Source organism: Electrona antarctica (genome assembly GCF_951216825.1).
Source record: "Electrona antarctica genome assembly, chromosome: 10".
Lineage (NCBI taxonomy): Eukaryota > Metazoa > Chordata > Actinopteri > Myctophiformes > Myctophidae > Electrona > Electrona antarctica.
In genome coordinates this window covers 23,046,248-23,073,070 of record NC_136791.1, presented here as the reverse complement: position 1 = coordinate 23,073,070, position 26,823 = coordinate 23,046,248, and the positions used below count along the sequence as shown (strand labels likewise).

The following is a 26,823-nucleotide window of genomic DNA, read 5'->3' as shown; positions in this document are numbered from 1 at the left end:
GGTGATTTGGAAAATGAAACTTAAAGCAGTCAGTGATAATAAGTCATATAACTCTGTCTCTACTCTGTCCCACATGCAAAGTGTCCTTACCCGAAATGTGTAAGCCTTCGTATTTGTTTTATTGGCACACACCAAGTGTGCCAATAAAACAAATAGTGGAAATGTGAGTAGACTACTTTGTCCTCTGTTGATTTGAAATTTGGGATGTGATACTGCTACTGTACCTTTTCAGGCTTTTTTCAATTCCTATTTTTGATATGGCCTGCATTCATTTTTATTTAGTTTGTAGATTGGCTATTTTCGTCTCTTTTGAAGTTTGGTGTAGGTGTAGTATGGGGGAAAGGAGGGGACCAAGTGAAGAGCACTGGTGGTGGACCCAGGTCAATTAGGTATATAAGGTTGAAGATATTTATGTCAATATCCATTTTGACTTTGAAGATTGGTGCTAAGAAACTCATTGATTATCTGTTGAAGAAATGTAGGCTTATATTATTTCGTAATGTACAGCAACTTCTGCGTTGCTTTCGGAACTCGCCCTGCGGGCTCGTTCCTGCAGCATCGCATTAATGACGTTAACCCCCCCCCCCCACTCGTGTAATATTGCTTAATTCACTGTTGATGAGTGGGTCTCAAAGTGCGGTCCTTCAGGGGTTCCCAGGGGTCCTTCAGGGGTTTCCCCAGCAAAATGATTAATATAGCATATAATAACCACATTTCCTGGTGGGTGATTTGGTCCGGGTCAGAGCTCATCCACTTTACAAAGTCTTAGATTAGACTCATCCAATATAACTCCCAAGTGGTCAGGGCCAGCAAGAGTGATGAGAAAGTTAGGTCTGATTAACTACATACAACTACTACATAAATGTGTGAATAAATGTATTTCCTGTCCTGGTATGAGTATTGAAAGAAAATGAAACATAACATACTGGGTGATAACAAGGGAGTATATTGGTTATATTGGTTAAAATATGGTTGAATATTTAACCCTGAAATGTACGTAGTGTATGGAAAAGATGTTTTGTTTTGTGTAGTTAAGCCATGGTCATTCAAGGTTTGCTAATAGGGGGAGCTGTTGGGAAAAGCGTGTTAGCAATAGTTCCAGCCTTCCAGGAAGTGAGGTACCAGGAAGGAACAGCTATAAAAGTATGCGAGGAGCCCGGGGGATCCATTTTACGTATCAAAAAGAGTGTTTGGTGCTGGTTTGTCAAAGACTCTTTTAAGGCCAATACTAAACCATAATCAGAAATTAAACCACAAAGTAGTGGGTCCGGAAAACTTTAGGATCTGAAGGAGAAAGGTTTGGTCAACGTAGCTCTGAATCCCTTCAAAGCTTTTGGACCAATTAAGGGGAACCTGCTGTGGCCTGCTATGAGGAATAGGCCTATACTTTTTTCCCTTTTGAGCAATGCATTGCCTTTTTATTTTCAGACTTTATGTATTACCTGATTTTCGGAAAATAGAGATCTACAACTTTAGGTTCGATTACTTTTGGGATTACTTTTTTGATACTTGACTGGATTGGAGACATTGAAGGGAACTTTGCGTTGAGGGAAATCAGAGTTTGAACATTTTCATTTTAAATCTATTGCTTGTTCAATTGAAGTTTAAATCAGATACAAATATTGCAAAAGCAACAGTTTTGTGTTTTCCTTTTGGTTTGCATTACAGTTTGGTTACAGTATGAAGAATTACTGACGCAGGTACAGGATCTTTATTTATTTTAGTCTTTAATATAACTCAGACATTCAATTTTATAGTTTTGCTTGTTATACACATCCAAATCATTTTAACAACTTATAACTCTATAAACTGTATCGGCTATTTGAAAATAGCAGATATATTTGTAGATCTAGATTTAAAAAAATAATAAAAATCTTGAAGAAATGTGGAATGTTTTTGAAACATTTTAACGAGACACAAGGCCACAAGTTATGATCTTATGTCAGAATTCATGTTTTATTTGGGACGACAACAACATTAAAAGCATGTGAATTCAGCGCTTGATGGCCAGCGTTAGTCCATCACCGATGGGCAGCATGCTCAGGTCAATCCTCTGGTCCTTGTGGAGTTTCTTATTGAGTCTGTCCAGAGTCTGGGCCACCAGGTCATCAGGGGCAGGGTTCACCACCGTACCTGACCACAACACCTGCATGGGAAGAGAGACAAAGTCAGTATATCGAAATGAAAACGCAATTGACTTTGTATCGTATCGTTTTGCAATGCAAATAATCGGTATCGAATAATTTTGCTATGCAAATAATCGATTGCATCAATACTACATTTTTGTGCGTGGTATTTAGCATTTTTTAGAAGAAAAAATAAAAGTTTAATTACTTAGTTTCAAATAATGTCAATGTATTTTAAATAGTTACTGTATCGATTTCAAATCATTGAATCGTATTGTATCGGATCGCCATAATGAACCAATATCGTCCATGTATCGTATCGTAAACCATGTATCGTGATACGTATCATATCGCTGTTAAAAGGTATCGTTACACCCCTAGTGTTAACGTTTGCACGCAACACAGATGCAGGGCACCAACTATAGATTACTCTATCCATTATTAGGCCTACCTTTTCAATCGATCAACTAATCGTGTGTTTTTATGTGTGTGGGTGCGTGCGTGTGCACGTGCGCGCACTAAACAAAACAATTCGATTATTATAGACTAAATTGATTACCGGTAGTCACCTAAGGCATATTTTATACGTGTCACACATAAAATATGCCTCACATAATGTGCATTGTGAGCTTGTAGATCTGCTATTTTCACTATATCCACCAACTTTTGAAAATGTCTGTCTACACAGAGGTGACCTGATGTCTTGCAATGCTACATTAACCGTACTATCGATCGGAGGCTAAACCGAATCGGGTTGTGAATGATGGTTCACTTACATTGTCAATAGCAATGATGCCCCCCTTTCTTATAAGCTCCAGAGACTTCTCGTAGTAGGTGTCATAGTTTGCTTTATCGGCATCTATGAAAACAAAGTCGTAAGTCCCCGCCTCTCCGGCCTCGATGAGTTCCCCTGATGACGAGACAAACAAAATGACAAAAAGGCATTATTACTGTACGGTATGTTTTGTTAAAGGTGCAGCAAGTGATGTTTTTGTTAAAATAAGTGTTAAATATCGGTAGCTCTATATTCTGATAGTAATCATTTCTATATAGTGTTTGTTCAGTAACAGGAGTCTCCATGTCTCCCCAGCTCTTTATAGTAAACAGCATTTTCAGGTCAGGCCAATTTTCTCGTCAGGACAGAGAACTGATACGGGGTATCAGTTCTCACTTGTTTACGGGACAAGTGGAATTGGAAGTGATGACGCAAATAAATTAGCTGACAAAACTGGAACTGTCTGAGACACTATAATAAAACGGAAGCTGATGAATGGGTACACTCTCTTGAGTCTTGACTGGATGAAATGGATGAACCCGCCTGAAAATGTATGTTCTACTTATTTAAGAGCTGGAGAGACGGCGGGGAGACCCCTGTTATTGAACACTCTACAGCGATGGTTGTCAAACTACATGGTGGTTGTCAAACTACATGGTGGTTGTGAAACTACATGTAGTCAAACTATGGTGTCGTCCACTCACAGTTAAGTTTTTGTATTGAGTTGTACTTGAAATGTACTGTAATTCCCCAAACTGTCAATCAATCAGGCCTATTTGTACACCCTGCACCCTCTGAGTTACAGACCTTTAAGTAAAGGGTCCATTTGGAAATCCTTCAAGGACCCCTGGGCCCCTGTATGCAACCATTCAACCATAACATGTCACTTCTAGTAACTTTAATGATCGGCATTTGTACTTACTCAGTGTTTTCGTAGCTGCTTGCAGCCGGACATCAATCCTATCCTCGACTCCAGCCTAATTGCAACAGAGGAGAAAATAACGAAACTTGAGTGGTAAAAAGAGGTGTGTGTGTGTGTGTGTGTGTGTGTGTGTGTGTGTGTGTGTGTGTGTGTGTGTGTGTGTGTGTGTGTGTGTGTGTGTGTGTGTGTGTGTGTGTGTGTGTGTGTGTGTGTGTGTGTGTGTGTGTGCTTCTGTATGTGTGTGTGTGTGTGCTTCTGTATGTGTGTGTGTGTGTGTGTGTGCGTGCGTGCGTGCGTGCAGCTTGGCGTTAAATGAGGACCAGTGTTGCCAAGTCTGCTTATTGTAATTTGGGCTTGTTTTTGTTGGGTAAAGTCTTCTGCAAAGGCTTGTTTCTAATGTGCGTTGCTTATTTGGGCTTGCTTCCTAATGTTGTTTAAATCAGCGGTTCTCAAACATTTTCATGTCAAGGATCGACACCCCAAATTGTGAGCTTGTAGAGGAGTGTGTGTTTCTCGCTCATGTGGCCTCCTACTGTATATTCTTTTGGGCTGGTTTTCATAGACCTGACCGCTTGTTTCTCCTGCAAAACGTGCCAACACTGATGAGGACGTTTGTAGGCACGGGGCGAGATGAGCATTGATCCTGCTGCTTGGCTCTGCATCTTTACCTGAGCGAACGCCTCGCTCCTCTTCCCTCAGCCCACAGCAGAACACACACTGACAGCTCCTAGATAGTACAGTACGTCGCTCTCTCGGGTAGAAAACTTGTATGTCCAAAATCTTTCTCTCTTTCTCTCTTTTTATTGTTTTTTAACATTTGAAATGAGCAGATCTACTATTTTTAAAAGATAGCCGATCTGCTATGTTCACTACTTTTGTGTGACACTCTTGCATGACAAAGTTATTTTTGAAAATCACACTTGCGTGAAGTGAGGGGCGCCCCGATTTTTGTATTCATATCAGCCTGATGACGTCTTACGTTGTCATTTACTGCCCTAAACAAACCCTAAAGTCCATTGACTTGGCCCGGGCCGGCCTAGCGGTCCAGGCACCTAGGCTGGTAATCCAGTGTTTGCGGGTTCCAGTCCCGATCCCGACGACCTTTGTTGTGTCTTTTTCACCCCATCTTTCTCCCTGTTTCCTGTCAACCTGTACATCTCTCAATAAAGGCAAAAAGCCCCAAAAATATCCTCAGAGAAAAGTCCATAGACTTGGCTGGCAAAAAATTACATCATAACTACCGTAAACAAACATTACAGTCCATAGACTTGGCTGGCGATGGGCGGCTGGCCTATGACGTAATTTGGGAAATCCATGCATTGGAGGCTCAAAAAAGAAAACATGGACATTGAAACATGGAGATACGAGGTCTCTTCCCAACACTTCCATGGATTTACTTTGACAGAAACAATCAATCTTTCTCAGCTCCTGACAGCGGTGGAAAGGTAACCGAGTACATGCACAGGGTAAAAAAACTAACAGCGGGCTGCAAAAGACTGACCTCATTGTATGCAATGCAACTGCAGCTATAATCACATAACTGGGTCATTTGTGTAATATTTAGGTGTGTCAATGTGTGCATTGACAATTGCACAGTGTTATACACCCACAAATGACACACATAAATACAATGAAATGAATAACGTGTCTGTGTGTCTGTTATTAATTTCATTAGCTACAGTAGGCTATGCATCACTTACTAGCCTGCCATGTTTTTACACTACTGTAGTTTCTAAACTGAACCGGATAATCAGCCTGCTTTCATGGACCTTTCACACACAGACACTTTGAATCTGTTGCTCTGGTATAGTGTCTGTGTGATGATAATCACTGTAAATATGAATCAAATTATGAATGATGAATTATGAATTCAGGCTGCAACCCCCCAAAATAATCCTATTGGGGACCCACCCCAAAATAATCCTATTTGAACTGGGGACCCACCCCAAAATAATCCTATTTGAACTGGGGACCCACCCCAAAATAATCCTATTTGAACTGGGGACCCATGCACACCAACCCTGACCTGAAGTACATGGAATTGTAGGAGTTGAGGCATACAATTTTTCTTGACTCGTTCCTCAAATTCATATTGTGAAAATAGCCGATCTACTGAATGTTGCACATGAAGCAAATCATCCCCACCCCAAATAATCTGGAGACCCCCCCTGGTGTCCCGAGTCCCAACCCACAGTTTGAGTAGAGAAATGACATGTTGCGACATATTTATCAATATAATATGTTGCCATCACCTCTTTAAAGAATGGCATGGCGATGTCCACATATGCTTCTTCTATTTCACAGGCCACAACACGTCCATCTTCTGGCATGGCCAGTGCCATGTTCAGTGCATTATACCCAGTGTACATCCCTGCAGCATACAAACAAAAACACATTTAGCTCACTGGTTATTTGATTAGGAAAAAGATACAGTATGAACAGTGGTGGAAAAGGTATTCACATTTTAGATTTTGTTTTACTTTAGAAAAACTATCAATACTGCAATGTAGTAAGTAGTAAGTAAAACTTGAATATAAGTACAGAAGAATGTGTAAGTATTGGTATCAAAATGTACTTAAAGTACCAAAACAAGTACTCATTACGCAGAATGTCCCATTTTAACTTGTCAAATGTAAAAACATCTTTTGGATGCGACGCATTGTGAGCTTGTAATTAAGATGGCCGAAATACTCCAGTAAAGTAAAAAATAACTCAACATTGTAAGTTTGTAACTAAGTACAGTACATGAGTACATGTACATACTTTACATATACACCACTGAGTATGAATAGTGTTTCTGTTGTGTGGCAATTCAAGTATTTGAATTTCCTCTATCGTTTCATATTTGTAAAGCTCATACCCTATATATTCTCACCTATTTCGATGGCTTTACTGGCATTGATCAGTTTCATGAGAATGGCCATTAGCTGGGCTTGTTCAGTGGCAACCATCATTCTGCTCCATTCGTCCTCAAGGGTTCTCTGAAATGGAACCCCACGGCAACAAGAGACATGCAGATTCGTAATACTGGTGATTATTGTGATCAATAATCCCAATTATAGGCCTATTACTGCAGGTGGTTAGGTTTTTTGGTTGGTTGGTCGGGGTGAGAGGGCACGTGACATCACGTGACATCATCAGGGATGGAGCATGTGACATCACATTCCATCATCAGGGATGGAGCACGTGACATCATGTGACATCATTAGGGATGGAGATGTCATCAATATTATTTGATGTCATCAATATTAAGCCCATATATGGAGATCCCTGATATTGGCCAGCGGAGATCCCTGATATTGGCCAGCAACTCTACATCTGACCTCAAACCCTTAGATCTCCATATATGGAGCTGACCTGTTCTGATCGACATTCCATATGTTGATCCTTCCCCATCCATCCTTCCTCTTCGATGTCTTTCTTTTGACTGATACCTCTAGACGGGCCTGCCCCAAAGTTATTAGTGCAGCTGCGCTGCGCCCGGCAGCCGGCGAAAACTAGAGTTCTTAACAGGCCCGAAAATTAAGATCTTACCCCCCATGCCAAAGCGCCAGTGCTCGGCCAGCAGTCTGCTGTCACCCAGGCAGATGCGTGCACGCTTCTCGCCCTCAGGCGTCTTACTGGTGTATAAAATCTATTAAAATTTGAAAATAGCTGATGCTTGTAGATCGGCTGTTTTCTTTTTTTTCCTAATAATTTTTATCCCACGATTTTGTAACCGATTTTTCACCCCTGTGTCAATTATCTAATGTGATCCTGGGCTCTACACACCCTCCGCCAACCAACCTGAACCTAGTCCCCATATATGGGGGACATGCAGAGAGCAACGGACTTGAACTCATATTCTTTATGCCTGAGTGTCCAAGTTGCTCCTTTACACCTGACAGGGGGGAGTTTCCCTGGTTGGACGTAGCGCGTGGAAGGAACACGTTATTCCAACCAGTTCTTTTCCCCTCCATCAGGCGCCCCGGCTGGCCAGGGGGAGGCAGTTTAGAGACCAGGATTACTGCACGGGACCTTACAGTCTATGCATGGGACACGGGGAGAACATGCAAACTTCACACAGAAAGGCCCTTTCGCCAACCCCGCATCGGGTATGGGCACTGATGACGCGGAGGAGAGAACACGCCCCCAGCACCCACAGAGTCCCTAGCGGGAATCGAACCCAGGACCTTCTAGCTGTGAGGCGACAGCACTACCAACTGTGCCACCGTATCGGCTGTTTTCAAATTTAAAGTTTAAATAGGGCTGAATGTTTTGTAATAATAATCAAAATCTGCAAAGTAACAAACTAAAGTTTTCAAATAATTCTAGTGGAGTAAAAGTATAGACCTTTTGCCTTCTTTGAGATGGAGTGGAGTAGAACTTAGTAAATTCTACTCCACTGAGTCCACTCTACTCCACTACTTTACGTTAATTTACAGTACACTAACACACTACACACCACTGATTGCTGGTGTAGCCTAGCTAGGCCTAATTAACCACACCTCCCACCTCCCAGCTGGAGGAGGAAGTTCACTCAGCCTGGATTTTCGTTCATGGCCAGTGCAGGGAAAGCCAACACTGACATCGGACAGAGATTCGGACAATCGGACTTGTAATGATAATTATGAGTTATGACAACAGTCTTGTTGTATCAAGACTATAGAGAGTGTTTGGGCTAATGTTCAGCCCTGACTGTTTTTTTTGTTTTGTTTTACTAAAATAAAAGAAAAACATGTTTTCTGTCATAACTTTCAAATGGATAGGCCTACGTGATACAGGAGCTCACCGGAATAATTAATTATTGGTGAGTACAGCACACGGCACATGCAGCTATGTTTTAAGGCTACACAATTGCATTACTCTGGAGGGCATGGGACTCAGTGCATTATTACTGTATTTTTTAGGTAGGCTCCATGTTACAGTTGCCCTCTCATTACAGTCGACCAGCTGCATATGTGGGGGAAATGTAACTAATTTTTTCAAATAGTTCAAAAGGTTTTTGAGTAGGCCGCTAATTAGAACATCAAAATGTCATATTCCGACGTCCCAAATACAGAAGAGAAAAGGTAAACAAGGGTGCCGAAAGTGTACTGCGGCACTGTGCTGCCCTCCAGTGGTGAATAACTGTTACTCAGGTAATCCAAGCAATGGAGTGCAGATATATTGACAGCTACAATCATTTAAGCTCTACAATGAGATTGGAGATCTGCCATTTCTGAAAAATGATTACCCTTTTAGTTTTTTGTTTAGTTTTTGACTATAAGACATGCCCTAGATAGGGATGCCAGGGTTTATGTGGTGAAGAGTCTCTTAATCATTTGTCCCTTCAAGGCTCAGCTAAATTAAGCTTTGAACACAATTTTAGGTTAAATGTGAATGCTAGCTCAGGGCAATTGATACCACCCTTTTTGTCTTCTTATCCCCCAAGTATAGTAGGCCAGGCCTACAGTAGCACAGGCTCTGAATGTCCCCGCTGTGTCCATTCTCACCAGTTTCAGCTTGGTGAGGACCGGGTGCTCTCTCAGGGAGTTGTTGACGACGTACTGCAGCACCGGGTCATCTTTCCCTTTGCTGTGGCTCTTCCCAATGAGGCCCGACCTGCCCACGTCTGTCCCACAGAGAGAACAACCACACAGGCACCATTACGCCCACGGCTGTCCCACAGAGAGAACAACCACACATCACAGCCACCATTACGTTCACCACCGACTGTCCCCACGCTATCGGGTAAGACACCATAACCCATTATGACCTGAGGTTTGATTCTAGAAATTTCTTCTAAATCCAGTTTTCCGAAAAAACGAATGGTTTCTATAGCAGTGGCGCTCAAACATTTTCATGTCAAGGACCCGTAAAATCATATATATGATGCTGCGGACCCCCATTTTGTCAGGAACCCCCCCAGCAGAGAAGATTTGTGTAAAAAAGAAAAACTAAATTGACTTTTAAGATTATTCAAAAATGTTCAAGCTTGCAACGCTGGAGCTCTTGGGGTTCCTCTTGGGGTCCCGGAACCCCACTCCACTTTGAGGACCACTGCACTGTACTTCCCTATACAAATTAAAGCCAAAGTGCAGTAAGTACGTTTTTAAACACACCGACTAATTTGTGTATCCCAAAGGTCAAATTAGCCTTTGTGTTTTTGGGGGGTAAATAAAATACCTCAAGAACAGATATACAGTTAGTGTAATATCGCTTATATACCGCCGATATCTCATTTGATATATATACACCTTTTTTTTAAGTAAAGTTTTTTAAATAAGTTATTATTTTTACTTTTCTTATGTTTCCTTTTTATTAATTCAGACAGGCAATTCAGTCAAAACAGTTCCATTTTTGTACCCCGCCCCCTTCCCCAGTCCAGAAACAGCAGATACAAAGAGTATACAAAAGTGTGTACATGTACAAAAGTATATATTACACAGAATGGATACAAAAAATAAGATGATACAAAAATACACACAAAACAACACAAAAAACTAAAAGGAAGGCTGAAAAAATGTATATATCTAATATAGCAAATAATGTTACTCAATAGTAATGGTAGTAACCTCCACCAGCAATCGTGAAACACTTTTAAACCCATTTTTCACTAAAGTCTTTGTTCGTAGTTACTGCACTTTGTCTTTGTAGGGCAGTGTAGGGTACTCGGTGCAGGACAAACAAGAGATCAACATAAAGAAAACGATAAAGTCCACACAGTGCTTATATTACGCCCCCGCGGTTAGGTTCAAGTAAAGTGGAACTTATTGGGCCATTTACATGTAAAATGGCCTTGTTATGTTTATTTTCGTTTTGTTTTGTTTTTTTGTTCGAACAATGTACAAATATGTATGAACAGGAAGGACTGTACTGTCAGTTGTATTCAATGTACTCTGTGAAATGTGTCATATAATCCCATATGGGATGGGCCAAAGTGGCATGACACGAAAATAAATATTTCATTCATTCATTGATTCATTCATTCATTCATATTGCCGTAAACAGTGGGCGCAAAACACAAGACACTTGATGAGACCACTTACCTGTTAACGTGAAAACAAGTCCAATGCAGAACAACATCTTAATATCCGCAGCCATATTTGTATATTTGTATACCGTATTATACTTTGTTGAGAGAACGCTTAAACAGCCCCGTTGAAGCTTTCAGTCAAACGGTCAGATGTATTTATACAAGGAAGGTAGGAAAGTCCAATCTCTGTTTGTTTTGACTGAACCTCTGGCTGCGATGTGCACTGTACAGTATTGATCATTTAAATCATTGGTTCGCAAACCTTTGTAATTTCAAGGACCCCCATATCTCAGAGAGTGTACAAATGGAACCAAATGTACCCGAAGTCCCGAACGGTTCAATTTGACCATTTATACACAGCGTTTCAGAACTGTAAGGGTCCCTGTTATAGACTGGTTCATTTGGAACCCACCTCAAGTCACCTGCCTATCGGGGTTGATCTAGCATTATTTAAATTGAGCTGGAACTCGCCCCAAATATGTTGCAGCAGCCCCGATGAGAAGGCCAGTGAGACTTTTGTTTGCACGAGTCCCTTTAACTTAAAATTCATAATTCTACAACATGTCTTCAGAAGTCACAAATCTATACAGACATTTATTGTGCAACCAAGAACACTTCATTTAGCCAATGCTTTGATCATCAGTGTGGAATGTTCAGGCTCTCCAATATTGTGCAAGCAATCAATGCACACCATGAGTTTAGTACATTGTGAAATGTGAAAGTTTCCTAAGAACACTTTGCTCATGTGCATTCCAAGCTGTATCCCCGCGCAGCCGTGAACCCTGGCCTCTTGCTAATATTAACCTTTTAACCATTATTAACCATGTTCAAAAGAACAATAACTTATAATATGTGCATGTGGGGGTGATTGAGACATTTCAAAATGTGTAAAAGTTTCATTTCACTGTGACATACTTTAACCGCATGCACCCTACTGTATACTTTGCCATACAACAGTGTCGTGTGGAATTAGCGTGTTGTGTGGAGACGCATTGTGCGTTTTGTAGATCTGTTATTTTGCACTGTTTTGGAAACATTTGGAAATGTATTAATAATACCCAATAGTTATAATATTCCACACTTTAAAGGGATAGTTGTCTCCACCAGGCCGAAGGCATGGGGAGAGAGTATGTTTTGCACTCCGTCCGTCCGTCCGTGTGTCCGTGTGTCTGTCCGTCCGTCCGTCCGTCTGTGACCAGCTAATCTCCGGCACCGTTAACCCGGTCGATGCCAAATTTTGCACACACACTCCCTGGATGCCAACGATGAACCTCTGCCCCAAAATGTCCAGAACGGCCTGTTATAGCGCCACCAGGAGGCCGCTTTGTGCAAAACAAGTTTTTGGACAGTACACCTACAGATTTTGTCCAAACATCACGCAAATTGGTACACAGTCTCTCTAGAGCAAGGGTTTTCAACTGATTATGAACCAGGGACCACCACCCTGACTGAGAATCAACCTGGGGACCACCACCCTGACTGAGAATCAACCTGGGGACCACTACCCTGACTGAGAATTAACCTGGGGACCATTGTTGTGTTGAGAGGGGGGATATGGGCGTGGTGTGGGGGAAAGAAATTAACCTTCCATATTAAACTCATGTTGCTGTTCATTGTAACTTACTCTATGAGTAAGCAGACACTTGTGATTGATTATGGGCACATTTCCTTATAATGGTGACTCAACCAGGCAAACCGGTACGGTTTCCCTTGAGATTCTAACTCACCTTTCTGTGGAAGTTCTTGACATCCGACTTCCCAGTAACTGACAACATCGACGCGTCATCGTTTGTCACCACATCATTTACTGCATTGTTTCTTAACTTGTGGTCAATGCAATAAATCTTCACTTTCCTACATTACTAAATGCATGGTCAGGGACCACATGCAACACCTTCACGGACCACCAGTGGTCCACGGACCACCTGTTGAAAACCCATGCTCTAGAGCCATTCAACGAAACAGGTCTTTCAGATTTCTCGGACTCCATCCTGATTGGCTAAGATTGGCTTCCAAAGTTTGCAGGAGTGCTCAGTTTCAAACAAAATACTGCAAATCATGAACACATTGTGTGATTTCCGTGAAATTGTGCACGCACATTCCCACTAGGCAGAGGAAGAAATGCCACATGAACATTTTCAACTCAGCCTCATGGTGGCGCTATAACTGGCTGAAAAGTGTTTTTACCTCTAACTGCACGGCTCTGTGGATAACTTTGTATGCCAACTCCCTAGAGGCCAAGGAAAAACCTTTCCTGGAATTTTTCACATCTGCTCTTTATAGCGCCACCAGGAGGCCGACATATGTCAAACACATTTTCTAATATTACTCCTTCAGATTTTATCCAAATTTCACGCAAATCGGTACACATGATCTCCATAGTCATGTGATCAAGACGGGTTTGTTTGATTTCTCATAATCCACCCTCATTGGCTACGATTGGCTTCTAAACTTTTCAGGAGTAGCCTGCTTTGTACCCGTTTTGTACAAATCGCCACAACTACTGAACGCAGCGTCCGATTGTGGTGAAACTGCATGCATATTCCCACTAGGCTTTGGAAGAAATGCCACTTGACCGTTTTCAAATCAGCCTCATGGTGGCGCTACAACAGGCCAAGCCGCGACACACACACACACACACACACACACACACACACACACACACACACACACACACACACACACACAGGTCACCTGGTGGAGACCTGTGCCCAGAAGGGCACTTTTTCTAGTTCAGATTGTTTTTAACTTAAGCCGTATGAAATACTTGCCATTAATATAGTGGTTGCAACTGTATTAATTGATTGCCCGAGTTCTGCATTAAAAGCCACGCATTAAAAGTAAATGAATCCACAAAACTAACGTCATTTGTATTGCAACTTATTAGTAACAAAATATTAGTGCAACTTTCGTTCATTTTTTACCCCTCTATCACACGGAACTATGTTTTTTGTGTCCATATCACTACGCCCCAAAAATAGTTCCATGTGATAGAGGGTTCAAAGTTGAGCGAAAGTTGCGCTAATATTTTAGAAATAGGTCAACAATACAAATGACGTTAGTTTTGTGAATTAATTTATTTTTACTGCGTGGCCCCAGTGCCCCCCACAAAATGACCGAAACTGCTTAATATTGACCAAAACCAGATCAGAACTCCCACCACGCGACTCGGGCAATCAATTATTACAGTTGCAACCAATATATTAATGGAAAGTATTTCATACAGCTTAAGTTAAAAAAAATCTGAACTATCCCTTTAATTGGCCAGTGCATGATTATGATAGCATTGAGTCAAGACGAGTCAAGCTTTACGGATAGAGCACATACAAGTTAACGACACAAGAGAGATAAGGCAGACTTGGATCACATGCTCGTGGACAGCAGTGAGTTCACACAGGAGTGGATATTCCAGATTTTGAAATGTCCCAAGTCTGTCTATGGCTTTGTTTGGACAGCAAACTCGGAGTGAATTGTCATTGCACATTTCATTTTTTCTGTATAATACGAGGACAATTGTTGTTACATGCTATGTTTATGAAGAGTTACAAGATTTCACAGTGGGGCTGATATATTGGCCATTTAACAATAATCATGTTCACTTCTACACCATTACATCAGTGTTCATTTTTTAGGCAGATTTTGATTTAGTCTTAGTGTTTTGAATAACACACATTTAAGGTCCCTGCACACAGAGCGTGTTTATTCGGATCTTTAGCAACGTTTATCCATCGGTTTTCCGTTAGTCTTCTGAAATTGTTTAGTCTTAGTCTAGTCTACTATAAAATCTTTTAGTCTTTTAGTCTTAGTCTTAATAAATGCAATGTTAATTTTGCCAGAAAAGATTTAGTCTAAAGGTTACACACTGGCGACTTGGCGACGCAATCTTTTTCGCACAAATAATTCGCATTTTCTGGTAGCATTTTCGCCAAGTCGCCAGTGTGTAATGACCTTAAGTCTTAGTCTTTTGAATAACAAACCATTTAGTCCTATTTAGTATTCTGAAATTGTTTAGTCTTAGTCTAGTCTTAGACGACTAAATATCAAAATGAACACTGCATTACATGGTCTTCTCTCTCCTTTCAACGACTAGATTTGGTGTAGAGGGAGAGGGTCTATAGTATACAGTAGAGCTTTGGGCTACGCCGGTCAATTAAGTGCATATGGTAATCGTACAAGTGGTTAAGTATGCGTGGTACAAACAAAAAACCCCACTGCCTGCAATTTCACATCAAATAAATGAGCCGTGACATCTCTAGCTGGGAAAATACAAATCCCTCTTTCTCTATGTATACACACACATGCACACATACATACTCTAACAATGTATGTACTGTAGCCTACTGTATATGTGTGAGTTGAGGAAGGGAAGGGAAGGGTGCCGTAAGCTTAATCGTGACACATTATTAGCTCGAAGATCAACTCTTGTTGTCACTATACACAGTCTAAATTAGGCTTCAGAATGTGCAGGCATCTCAGCTATAGTCCTCTCTGTGAAAATAAGATGCCACCACCATCCACCATCTCTCTCGCTCTCCCCTCCTCTCCCCTCCCTGCTGCTTCGGGGCCTCTGCTTATACGTGACGCTAATTGTTTGTGCTACTCGTGCCAAGTACCTGCTCTTCCTCGGCACATCCTATCCTACAGACAGGCCCCGGTCGGTCCCTCGGCTGCTTTTTGTGTCTGTTTTAAGGGGATGAAAAAAATGTCGCATCTGCATGCACTCTTTCCTGCTCCCGCGGCCGTGAGACTGTCAGAGCGACACAATGATACGCGTTCACAAACTCACTCTCTCTCTCTCTCTCTCTCTCTCTGTCTCTCTCTCTCTCTCTCTCTCTCTCTCTCTCTCTCTCTCTCTCTCTCTCTCTCTCTCTCTCTCTCTAAGGTAAAGCGATGAGAAAACAAAACAGAAAGGCACATACAACTGATAATATGAAACAAAATAATTCAAGAGGTTCCTGTTGTGGTGTGTTGAGTACAGCAGGGAACGAACACGCACGCGCGCATGCACACACGTGCGCGTACAGAACTAAAACTAGGATTGCTAGTCTGACTCTGCAAGAAGCTTCTATATCTTGTCCATAGATTAAATATAGCCTTCCAAGAATATCTACATATCTGTGTGCGTGTGTGCGTGCGTGTGTGCGTGCGTGCGTGCGTGCGTGCGTGCGAGCGAGCGCATATATTTCAAGTATAAAGTGAAAAACTAGTCTTGAAATGAGCTCAGGCTTTATGCAGACTAGAGCAGATAATCTAGATAGAAGATGCACTTCCACAGTAGCATTTTCCTTATAGAGATGGTTGTTCAATGGCAGCCTTTGACCAGCAAGTGTCAGTATTGTCAAGCCAATGATCTGCCTTTCCCTAGCCAGTGTTGTCACAGCACAACAAAACAAGGCCTTCATATCCTAGTATACCACTATGGCCTTCTTGTATTGTTTAGTTGTTTTTGTTGGGACTTTTTTACTGTTTCTATTGTGTAAATGCGGCCACAATCAACTGGGGGGGACAAATAAAGGTCCATCGTACCTTGTTAAGAGTGACCTGTGCCATCATCAGTACTCGAGGGTTCTCTCATTGACGTTCCTGCAGTGCCACACAGTGCGTGGTGGTGGTGGTGACACTGTTAGTGTGTTTGTCACCGGGTTGCCTGCTTGTTATGCATGGCGTAACGACAGCAGCCAGTGGGGCATCATGTCTGCAGTCACATATAGGTCTGTGCGCGGATGTTAAGTGATGCTAACTGCGCCGGAGAGAGAGAGAGAGAGAGAGAGAGCCCCGGCGACGTCAAGAAAATTGACAAGACGCGTCTTGTCATTCGATTGGCACTGTGCGATTTGTCCTCCGCGTGACAAGCTTCGTAAACCGAATTGACGTGTGTGTGTGTGTGTGTGTGTGTGTGTGTTTCGGGGCTCCTTGCGAGACTCATCCATGCACGGCTGCATTTCAAACGCGCCCGGCTGGAGCCGCGGCTGACACTGATTCGACCAAACTCGCACGTTTACAGCTGTGCAGGACCAAATGAAGGCTTGTTCATTCCTGGGAGTCTGCATGATATTCTCTCTCTGTCTCTGTCTCTTTCTCTCTGTCTCCCACACATGCAAGCACACACACACACACACACACACACACACACACACACACACACACACACAAACACACACACACACACGTTATCTAGGCCACTAGGATATACTGTACATGTAGCGGAATATCTCTTCCTAAAACCCGGTTTTTCAATCATGGAAATCTGGATTTATTGTCTGCTGCATTAGACTAGTGCTTATTTTGGAGGTGAACGTGGTGGGATAAGCCAATCCAATTTATTATCATCATCCCCGCGCTTTGTATATTACTCCCACTGAACAGAACAGGCCATCATATCGCATGGCAGGGGGATAAAAAACAAAATTGAATTAGGCTTGATTGGCAGAGGTGGTTGTTTGACTTTCAAATCACTCCGACATCTGTTCTGTTTAGCTCGCATTGGAGATAAATACAGATCTCAATTTCCATTCAGTCATGATGAGATGTGTCGACAGTCCTCAGAAAAAGATCAAAAGGGTTTCCTGCATGTGGGGCACGGGAGCCACGGTGCAAAACCTTGGCAACAGTATGAGCAGAAGAAAAGGAACAAATCAGACCCGTCTGGACTGAGTGGTCCTTTTTGGGTGTCTGACTATTGGTTGTCGGACTATTGGTTGTCGGACTATTGGCTGTCAGACTATTGGTTGTCAGACTAGTGGCTGTCAGACTATTTATCGGCTGTCAGACTATTGGTTGTCGGACTAGTGGCTGTCAGACTATTTATCGGCTGTCAGACTATTGGTTGTCAGACTAGTGGCTGTCAGACTATTTATCGGCTGTCAGACTATTGGTTGTCGGACTAGTGGCTGTCAGACTATTGGTTGTCGGACTAGTGGCTGTCGGACTAGTGGCTGTCGGACTAGTGGCTGTCGGACTAGTGGCTGTCGGACTGTTGGTTGTCGGACTAGTGGCTGTCGGACTGTTGGTTGTCGGACTAGTGGCTGTCAGACTAGTGGCTGTCAGACTATTGGTTGTCGGACTGTTGGTTGTCGGACTATTGGCTGTCAGACTAGTGGCTGTCAGACTGTTGGTTGTCGGACTAGTGGCTGTCGGACTGTTGGTTGTCGGACTAGTGGCTGTCGGACTGTTGGTTGTCGGACTAGTGGCTGTCGGACTGTTGGTTGTCGTACTAGTGGCTGTCGGACTAGTGGCTGTCAGACTGTTGGTTGTCAGACTAGTGGCTGTCGGACTGTTGGTTGTCGGACTATTGGCTGTCAGACTAGTGGCTGTCAGACTATTTGTTGCCTGCCAACAGACAGACAGACAGACAGGCAGGCAGGCGGGCGGGCGGGCGGGCGGACGGACGGGCGGGCGGGCGGGCGGGCGGACAGACGGACGGACGGACGGACAGACATAGGGACAGACATAGGGACAGACACATTGCTGTTCCTTGGAGTGGCTGCATGCACCACTCAAAAATAATCATCTCCCCAGAAACAATTAACAGCTGAACCTTTGATTATGAAGGCAGTGAGTCTCGCCAGCGCGTGTATCAAATTGACGGAGCGGTTACGCAAAGAGCCGCCCGGCAGAACTGTTTAATGCAATTTATTTGTGCAAGTATTTTTTGTTGTTTTGATGACAAAGTTGTACAGTATGTATATCCATAACATAAACAAGCAGTACGCTAGCAAACAATTCACTTGTTATTTGTTTCAATCATTTTATTATTATTATTATTTTCACAATTATATTACCTGATCATCTTCTCTATACCGTCATATGCATACCGGTACATCTGTCACGCAAATTATCAAAACATTAGAAAGTATACTAGCCGGTGTATCTGTGTATCAGATTGTGAAAATATAATATAATAAATAATAATAATAGGCCTAATAATAATAATAATAATAATAATAAAGTGATTGAAAGAAACAACTAGTATATTTTACAACTTTGTCATGAGTAATTCAACAAAAAATACTTTTATATTGCAATAAATTGCATTAAACAGTGCTGCCGGGCTGGTCTTTGCGTAACCGCAGGCCTTGCCAGCTGCTGTATTCTTTGTGACGGCTTCCCTCATTGGCTCCTGTATTCTTTGTGACAGCGTCCCTCATTGGCTGCTGTATTCTTTGTGACAGCGTCCCTCGTTGGTGTGTGGACGCTGCAGTAGTCGCGCACGTGACGGCTATTTTCAGTATGCGACATCCGCAACACCACTTAAAGTATGTTGACTTTAAGGCGGCCTTAGCTCCTGACAGTGGCTGTCAGTATGTTGTTTTCGTCGACTAAAACTAAGACGAAAAATATTCGTCGACTACCTTTTTTCACTGACTGAAACAAAATGGAAACTAAATGAAAACTAAGCTATGATGACTAAAACTAAGAGTAAATATATTGACAATTTTGTCAACAAATAGAAACTAGACTAAAATGTTAGGACGGGACTAGTGGACAAGAGATCCAGTATAAATCGGTTTACACTTGCTTGCATGCTGAAAATAGTGTAAAATCAGCCATTACGACTGCATCAAGGCCCGCCAAAACTCATTTTAGTCGACTAAATCAACTGTAGATTTTAGTTCGACTAAAATCTCATGATATTTAGTCGACTAAAACATTCCATGTGACTAATATGTGACTAAAACTAAATGAAAACTATTCAGGAGACTATGACTAAAACTAAAATGAAAATTTGCTGTCAACACTGGTCTGTTGTCTTCACACAAAGCTAAAAAAATATGCTCTGTCCACCCGGTGGACCCGGCAAATGAGAAATATCTTTTAACAATCTTATCTCCTCTACTCAAAACATATTTGTATCCTGACCCAGATGGGTATGAGGCGTGCCACAGGGACACCGATCACTACTGTACCTTTCGCTGGAGTAATGGGAGTATGGTCAGCTCCGCAATGAACAGCCACTCTTTTTTTTGCACCTTATATCTAACCTCATGTGGAGCTTTGCAACAAAACAAATATCTCACCCACTTATTTTGCACCTGTAAGCCTGTGATGACGTGACAATAGAAAGGGACTGCGATTAGGAGACCTTTTCGTCTCGCTCACGTCTCCGTCGCGTCTCCATCACTCTCACTCTATGCACAAACAAAAGGCCCGACGGCGGCCATACTGCGTGCGAGCACTAATGATGATAATGTTAACGTATGACCCAGGTTCAACGGGACTATGTTAATGGAGTCAATTATACAGTATGTTCTCTCACTGAGAGTATGTGACCCCTCTGGTCTGGACCCGGGCTGGGGGGAGGAGGGAGAGGAGGGGGAGGAGGGTGGTGCACGGAGAGACGGAGGTCATGTGACGTTGGAGATGCTGTGTAGAGATGGAGGCTTCCTCCTGGCATCCCGTCAGTGACGAGAAAACGCACAGTATATATGACTGTTGGCAGCCTCGAGGAGGTGTGTGTGTGTGTGCGTGCGTGTGTGCGTGTAGTGTCTCCGACAGTGCTGCGTATGCTAGTACGTGTGAAGGGTGTCGTGAGGGGGGGGATAGTAGCCTTCGGGGAAGTGTAAAAGGAGGGGAGGGGTCGGACAACGGCACATTGAGGGCTGGCTGCAGGGGACGAGGTTTGGCTCGGGGGTTAGATATCACAGTGCATCCAGTGTAATAGAGCCAGACACGCACCGCATCTGAAGTTAATCCAATCAGGGTGAGACGCCGCGCTCCTCTCCCCCCCCCCACACACAGACACACGCACACACACACACACACACACGCACAAACATAAGGTCAAAAGCAGCTTGTATTAGCACGATGATGTCAGGGAGAAGTGGTGTAGATAATTGACTTTCAACATGTTTCAAAGGCTGGGAGAGATAGAGAGAGGGACATAGTACATAGTGTTGCAGCATGCATGCAGGCCCCTGCAGCTCACTAGATGTACTGTTACAGAGAGAGAGAGAGAGAGATGGAGAGAGCTTTTTTTTTTTTTTTACAATGTCATTGTATTATTAGCCGGCTGGATCCAATGCTGCATCAGAGAGACTTTGACTGGCTGCACTCCATTGTTTTGCAATTGCAGGTTCTCATTTTTCTTTTTAGGGCAATGACACCTTTAGAGAGACGGACAGCTAGAATGCTTTTCGCAGTTTTTCCTTCTTTTCCTCAATTAAGTCCTTAAAGGGCAGTGATATAAATTGGTTTTCAACCCAGGGGTGGTCTTTTAGAATCTAAAAGACTCATATAAAATTGAGATGGGTCCCAACGACATTTTATGAGTCTTACGTCAACGACGTTAGAGTACAGTACCGAGTACAGTATTGCATCCCACCCAGGACCCCTGGAGGGTGACATGATTGTGTCCTATAAGGATGCAGGAAGGAATGCAGGCTATTTGCATCACTGAAAGGGTTGGTTCAGATTTTTGGACATGAAGCTGTAGGAAATGCATGTACTTTACCATACCATTATATAGTGGTTGCAAAGGTATCAATTGATTGCCTGAGTCCTGTGGTTGGAGTTCTGGTCTGGTTTTGGTGAATATTAAGTAGTTCTGGTAATTCGGTGGGGGGTCTGGGGGCCACTCATTAAAAATAAATGAATCCACAAAACTAGCGTCATTTGTATCGTTGACCGCTATTTCTACCAGCGCAACCTTCGTTCAATTTTGACCCCTCTGTCACGTGGAACTATTTTCTGTGTCCAGCAGCACAAAGAAGAAATAGTTCCACCCTTTAATCTCTAACCCTTTAATGCCAATCCCCCATGTGTGTGTAGTCCCGCAGTCACTGCTAAACTCTACTGTTTGGTCTCGGGGAGGGTGTCAACAACCACATGGATGTTTTTTCACCAGGAGGGCGTAACGTAACGCGTGGGGAAGAACACGCTATACACCCCCCCCCCAGTTCCACTCCACTAAATGGGCCCGGCCAAGCCAGTCCTCCTGGACTGAGTTTTTAAATTCTTAAAAAATGAAATAATATAATCCTATATGATAGCTGTACTACTAAACACCTTCACTTGGTTTCGGTTTATTTTGACTTCTTCACACACACAAATACAGTACAAGAAATCATGTGCAACAAAAACTACTGCATGTTCATGTGTTGTTTGGAATGCTAACGAGAAGAGTGTCGGTCGTGTGCACATCATTGCATTATGTGTTCCGCAGTGGAAGAGGACGCCCCTGATCACAAACCCACAGCGCAGCCTCACAACACCTGGGGAACCGAAAGCAATGTTGCTTTGTTGGACGCGCAAACAAAGAGACCAAACACGCTCGGTCCCTTCTCGTAGGCGGCTTGGTTCCGCCCGTGATCGAACGCGTAACGTTCTAAGAAAGGACTAGTATTTTCCCTTTTCATTTCCATCTTGCGCATTGGAGACAGAGAAAGAAAGTATGCATGCGGCTTCCCCTCGTATGAAAACAGGGCCCCGGCCTAATGTTGCATGAAGACCATGGTGAATTCACATTGATGGGAAGGCAGCCTCTGAAGCCCAACAGCTATGATTTTTTCATAAGCCACTGGGAACAAGAAGTCAGTCAGCTGACAGGTGCTAACACCACCAATTGTGCCGCAGATAAGAGATGGGACATGGAAGAGAGAGAGAGAGCGAGAGAGAGAGAGAGGAGAAAGTGAAGGCAACGACCAGCTTCCCTCTTCTAAAGCTCTCTCTCTCTCTCTGTGTGTATGTGTACGTGTATGTGTGTGCGTGTGCGTGCGTGTGTGTGTGCTCTCGTCGCGCCCCCCACCCCCCCCATCCCCTTCTATATAGCTGGAGAGGATTTTACGGCGGAGAGACTGTGTAAACACCAGAATGCATGTCAAATATGATGAGTTCTGATAGCTGTAAAACATACCCAAGGACTGCTCCTCACTTATTATCTACAACCAGAGCCCTGCAGCGATGTCTGCATCCTCCTCGCCTCCGTACGGCGCGCACGTCGCGCCACAAGTCCCTCTCTCTGGAAAGCATTGATTATTTTGGCACGGAGCCGGTGGAGAAAGAGAGGTGTGATTTTCTTTTGTGTTCCTCTCAGAAAAGGGTGAGAAGGAAAATATATATTTATATACGACGACGTCGTCGGCGAAAAATAAATATTTTTTCTGAGCTCCGTGCAAGCCACAAGAAAAATACGAGCGCGTTGGGGGGGAAATAAAGATGATGGATTTGCTGGCTGACTTGCGTCTGTTTGTGTGCACTCTTTCTCTCTGTGTGTGTGTGTGTGTGTGTGTGTGTGTGTGTGTGTGTGTGTGCGTGTGTGCGTGCGCTCGTGCGTGTGCAAATTTGGTGCTCTGCAGAGTTTTGTATGCTAAGCTTAGCAATGCCGGTGCATTGTTTTTCTTTTCACGTTTTCTTATGCTCATCATGTGGTGTTGAGTTGTACACACAGCACTTGTTTGTGTGTGTGTGTATGCAGTGGTGGAACCAGTACTCTGATGTTTTACTTAAGTAAAAGTATCAATACTGCAATATCTAAATACTCTTAAAGTATATCGCCGTTAATGAAAATGTGCTTGAGTAAAAGTATAAAAGTATTGGCATCAAAATGTAGGCCTACTTAAAGTACAAACACTAAAAATATTTATTGTGCAAAATGTCCCATTTCGCAAGATTTCAAATGTGTACAAATCTTTTGAAAATGGCCGATCTACAAGCTCACAATGTGACACATTGTTTCTATCTATCTATTTTCAAATGGGTGAAATGGATATAGGGCTGACCATAGACGTAAAAAGGTAGGTGCGTGTGTCTCTGTTGAAGGCAAAACTTTCCCGAGATTCCTTGCGAAGCATGAGCGGAAGCTTGCTAACGTTCCGTGTGCGTCACAGAAGGCGAAGTTCGGTATAGGCCAATCAGAGGCGTGCGTCACAGAATTGGAAGTTCGATATAGGCCAATCAGAGGCGTTCGTCACAGAAGGAAGGAAGTTCGGTAGGCCAATCAGAAGCGGCGACTCCCTCTTTCTCAGCGGCTCTTGCTTTGGCAATGTAAACGTTTGTTTCCTCATGCCAATAAACTTGGATTGAATTGATCCCGGAAAACATCACTCCAATGAACTGCAGCGGCCAATGAGGCATCTATTTATTTTTAAATATCTATGGGGCTGACGTGATAACTGTTTTGTAATCACAATCTACAAAGTAACTAGTAAATATTTATAATAATTGTAGTGGATTAAAAGTACAATATTTGCCTCTGAGATAGAGAAGTGAAAGTATTAAATAAAGTGCAAATATCTCAACATTGTACTTTAAGTACAGTACTTGAGTACATGCAGTTATAGTTACTTTATGAGAGAGAGAGAGAGAGAGAGAGAGAGAGAGAGAGAGATGCAGACAGAGGCTGTAGGCAGTGTAGTGCAGGCAGGGCACCTCCAGGGAGCCACTCGAGCTGCTAGGCACGGGGACTGATAAGGCAGCCATGTGGCCATTCATCAGACCACATGAAGGCAGTAAAGTTGACCAGAGAGACAGAGAGAGAGGAAGCCTGGCTGCCTGCGTGCGTGCCATGGCCCCGGGATGGCACTCCATCCTGGTCGCCCTCTCAGTGGAGACAGCCCTGTGACCAGTGCTGTAATGTAACTAAGTTCATGTAATTATAAGTACTGTACTTAAGAACAAATTTTAGGTATTTGCACTTTGCTCGGGTATTTACAATTTTCAACACGTTTACTTCAACTCCACTACATCCCAAAGGGACATATTGTACTTTTACTCCACTACAATTATTTTAAAACTTAGTTTTGTTACTAGTTATTTTGTATATTTTCATTCTCGGCAGAGGTTTTTGTGCTGGTTCTGGAAGTCGGTGGGGCGAACGGTTCCAGAGTTGTGTGGACGTACACATGTACGTACACACAGAGACTTGGTGCATTTATTTTGAAAACGTGTGTAATGGGACATTCTGCCTAATGAGTACTTTATACTTTTCAAAGTACATTTTGAAATCAATACTTTTGTACTTTTACTCAAGTAAATGTTGAATTCCCGACTTCCACTTGTAACAGAGTATGGCCACATTGCAGTGTTACTTTTATCCAAGTAAAAAGTGTGAGTGCTTTGATCCACCACTGGAAGGAATGAACTATAGACGTAGGTACTGTACTAGCCTGGATCCAGCCCAAAGACCCCGCCCACTCTCTGAGTGGACTCCGTCTTTTGGTCTGGTGTTGCTCTGTGAACCTATAATTTCTTCGGTACAAAAATGTATTATCCAATGAGAATCGGTGGTGGGGGTGGGTCTAACGAACAACCAATCAGCACCGAGTCCCGTTTTCAGCGTCATCACGCAGCGCAACACACAGAGGAAGGAGGGAAAAACAACCCCAATGGCTACTGGTTGAGGGAAATTCTAATCCCCTCCCCCTTGAAATCGCTCAGACAGGAGACTGTCAGACTGAAGCTTCAAGAAAGCTACAGTCTGATAATCAGGCTAGTACTGTACTGTATAGCAGTGGTTTTCAACCAGTGGTCCCCAGCTAAATGATGGAGAGTTGGTAACCAAATGGATCCTTATTAGATCTTTAACTCTTGAGTGTGTAAAATGCAACCAAATGGACCCTTACACGTCCATTTGGTTTCATTATACATTCTCAACAGTTAAATTATTGTTAAATGTCTGCATTACTTAATTTAGAAGAAGCCTAAACAATTAGAGAATGTAGAATAATTGTAATTTTGATCAACGTTTGCCTGTTTTCTCTCCTACTACGGTACCACATCAATACAGCATGGAATTGTGGACAAAACCTTATTCAACGACAACAAAATATTCTTTAGTTTTGGGTATGTGAGACTAAATCTCAACAAACTAATTTGGCTCAAATGCCGAATAAATAATGGACCTTGGCATGAAAAGGGTTGAAAACCAGTGCTGTATACTAGCACACAGAACTGGAGAAACAGCGGTGTAATGGACCTCCAGGTGCATCATGGGAGCTGCATCTCCTCGCCACCGCACCGCCCGTGATTGAAGCTCCTGCGTCTGGGATGCGTGCAAGTTGCTCTGCTCGAAACGGGAAAGAAACGGAAAAAAGAAGAAAAAAGAAAAGCATCCATCAGGCAGATATTAGTGGTAATCTAGAGGTGATACATTAGCCTGTGAGCCGAGGGGATGCCGTGGTGCGTCTGTGATGGATGTCTCCGGAGGTCCTCCGGTGTTGCAGTGCCTTCGTCACGCGGCCGGGGCCCTCTGTGGCTGCAACAGTCGCAGAGCTATAGTCGCAGAGCACTTTTTTCTTATCTGTCGTGATTTGAATGCATTTCCACAGCAAAAACGTATTCTCTCTCTCTCTCTCTGTATTTTATTCTTAATCACGCTGCCCAAAGGATTTAGACACATCTCCGGAAACCGAGGGGAGGATGCGGCAAAGTTGCACACTCTTATGAAAGCAATACATTACTTAAGCACTTAGGCCAGCCGAGAGAGGAGAGATGAAGCTACTTACCGCCTGCTTGCTGGCGTGTTTATAAGACTATATTAGTGTCTCAGTGGTGCCTCCATGCAGCTCGCGCCATCATTTACCACAAAGACTCTATCTTCACTTGCATAAATCCCACCTCGGGGTTATTATGAATCCGATTTATTTGCTCCGCTTATGTTTATTATTGTGTTTTATGGTTTTATATTCCGTGTTAAACGTCACCCACGGTCCTGTTGCGGAGCTTGTGTGTGTGCGTCTCGTCCCGCAGGGGACGGGGAAATGCTTTATGGTGCCTCGCGAGTGCCAATAAACAGACAGCCGCGGCCTTTTGGATGTACATCTTTAATGTTTTATGCATGATGGACTCCATAGTTTAGTGCAGTTTTCAAAGCCAAGCGGCTATAATGGCAAACCGAGAGGATCTGTGTTGTAGTCAGCTGCATGTCCTCAGCAGACAGACAAACATGTAACTATGGATCCCATCTGGGTTGGCTGATCACAGTGTATGTTTTACCTGCCAGACAGGACTGAGGGAGCAGCCCAGGGCACGTACGGTCCAGGTCTGTTATGGGGTAATGGAAAGACTA

At 43.1% G+C, this 26,823-nt stretch overlaps 1 protein-coding gene and 1 long non-coding RNA gene across 3 annotated transcripts in view; one reads left to right on the top strand and one right to left on the bottom strand.

Moving 5' to 3' along the window:
- Positions 1–1,993: 1,993 nt before the first annotated feature.
- On the bottom strand, positions 1,994–10,888 carry comtd1 (catechol-O-methyltransferase domain containing 1; the record flags this gene model as incomplete). The annotated part of the gene is made up of 7 exons (XM_079512001.1): positions 1,994–2,146; positions 2,903–3,036; positions 3,824–3,878; positions 6,076–6,194; positions 6,699–6,804; positions 9,298–9,416; positions 10,834–10,888. The coding sequence occupies 7 exons, from the start codon at positions 10,886–10,888 to the stop codon at positions 1,994–1,996; spliced, it is 741 nt and encodes a 246-aa protein (XP_079368127.1).
- Positions 8,343–26,823, top strand: part of LOC306930902 — a 97,161-nt gene continuing 78,680 nt past the window's right edge. For both annotated transcript variants that reach the window (XR_013790927.1, XR_013790928.1), the window contains exons 1-2: positions 8,343–8,612; positions 9,301–9,535. This is a non-coding gene — a long non-coding RNA (uncharacterized lncRNA). The remainder of the gene's footprint in view (positions 8,613–9,300; positions 9,536–26,823) is intronic.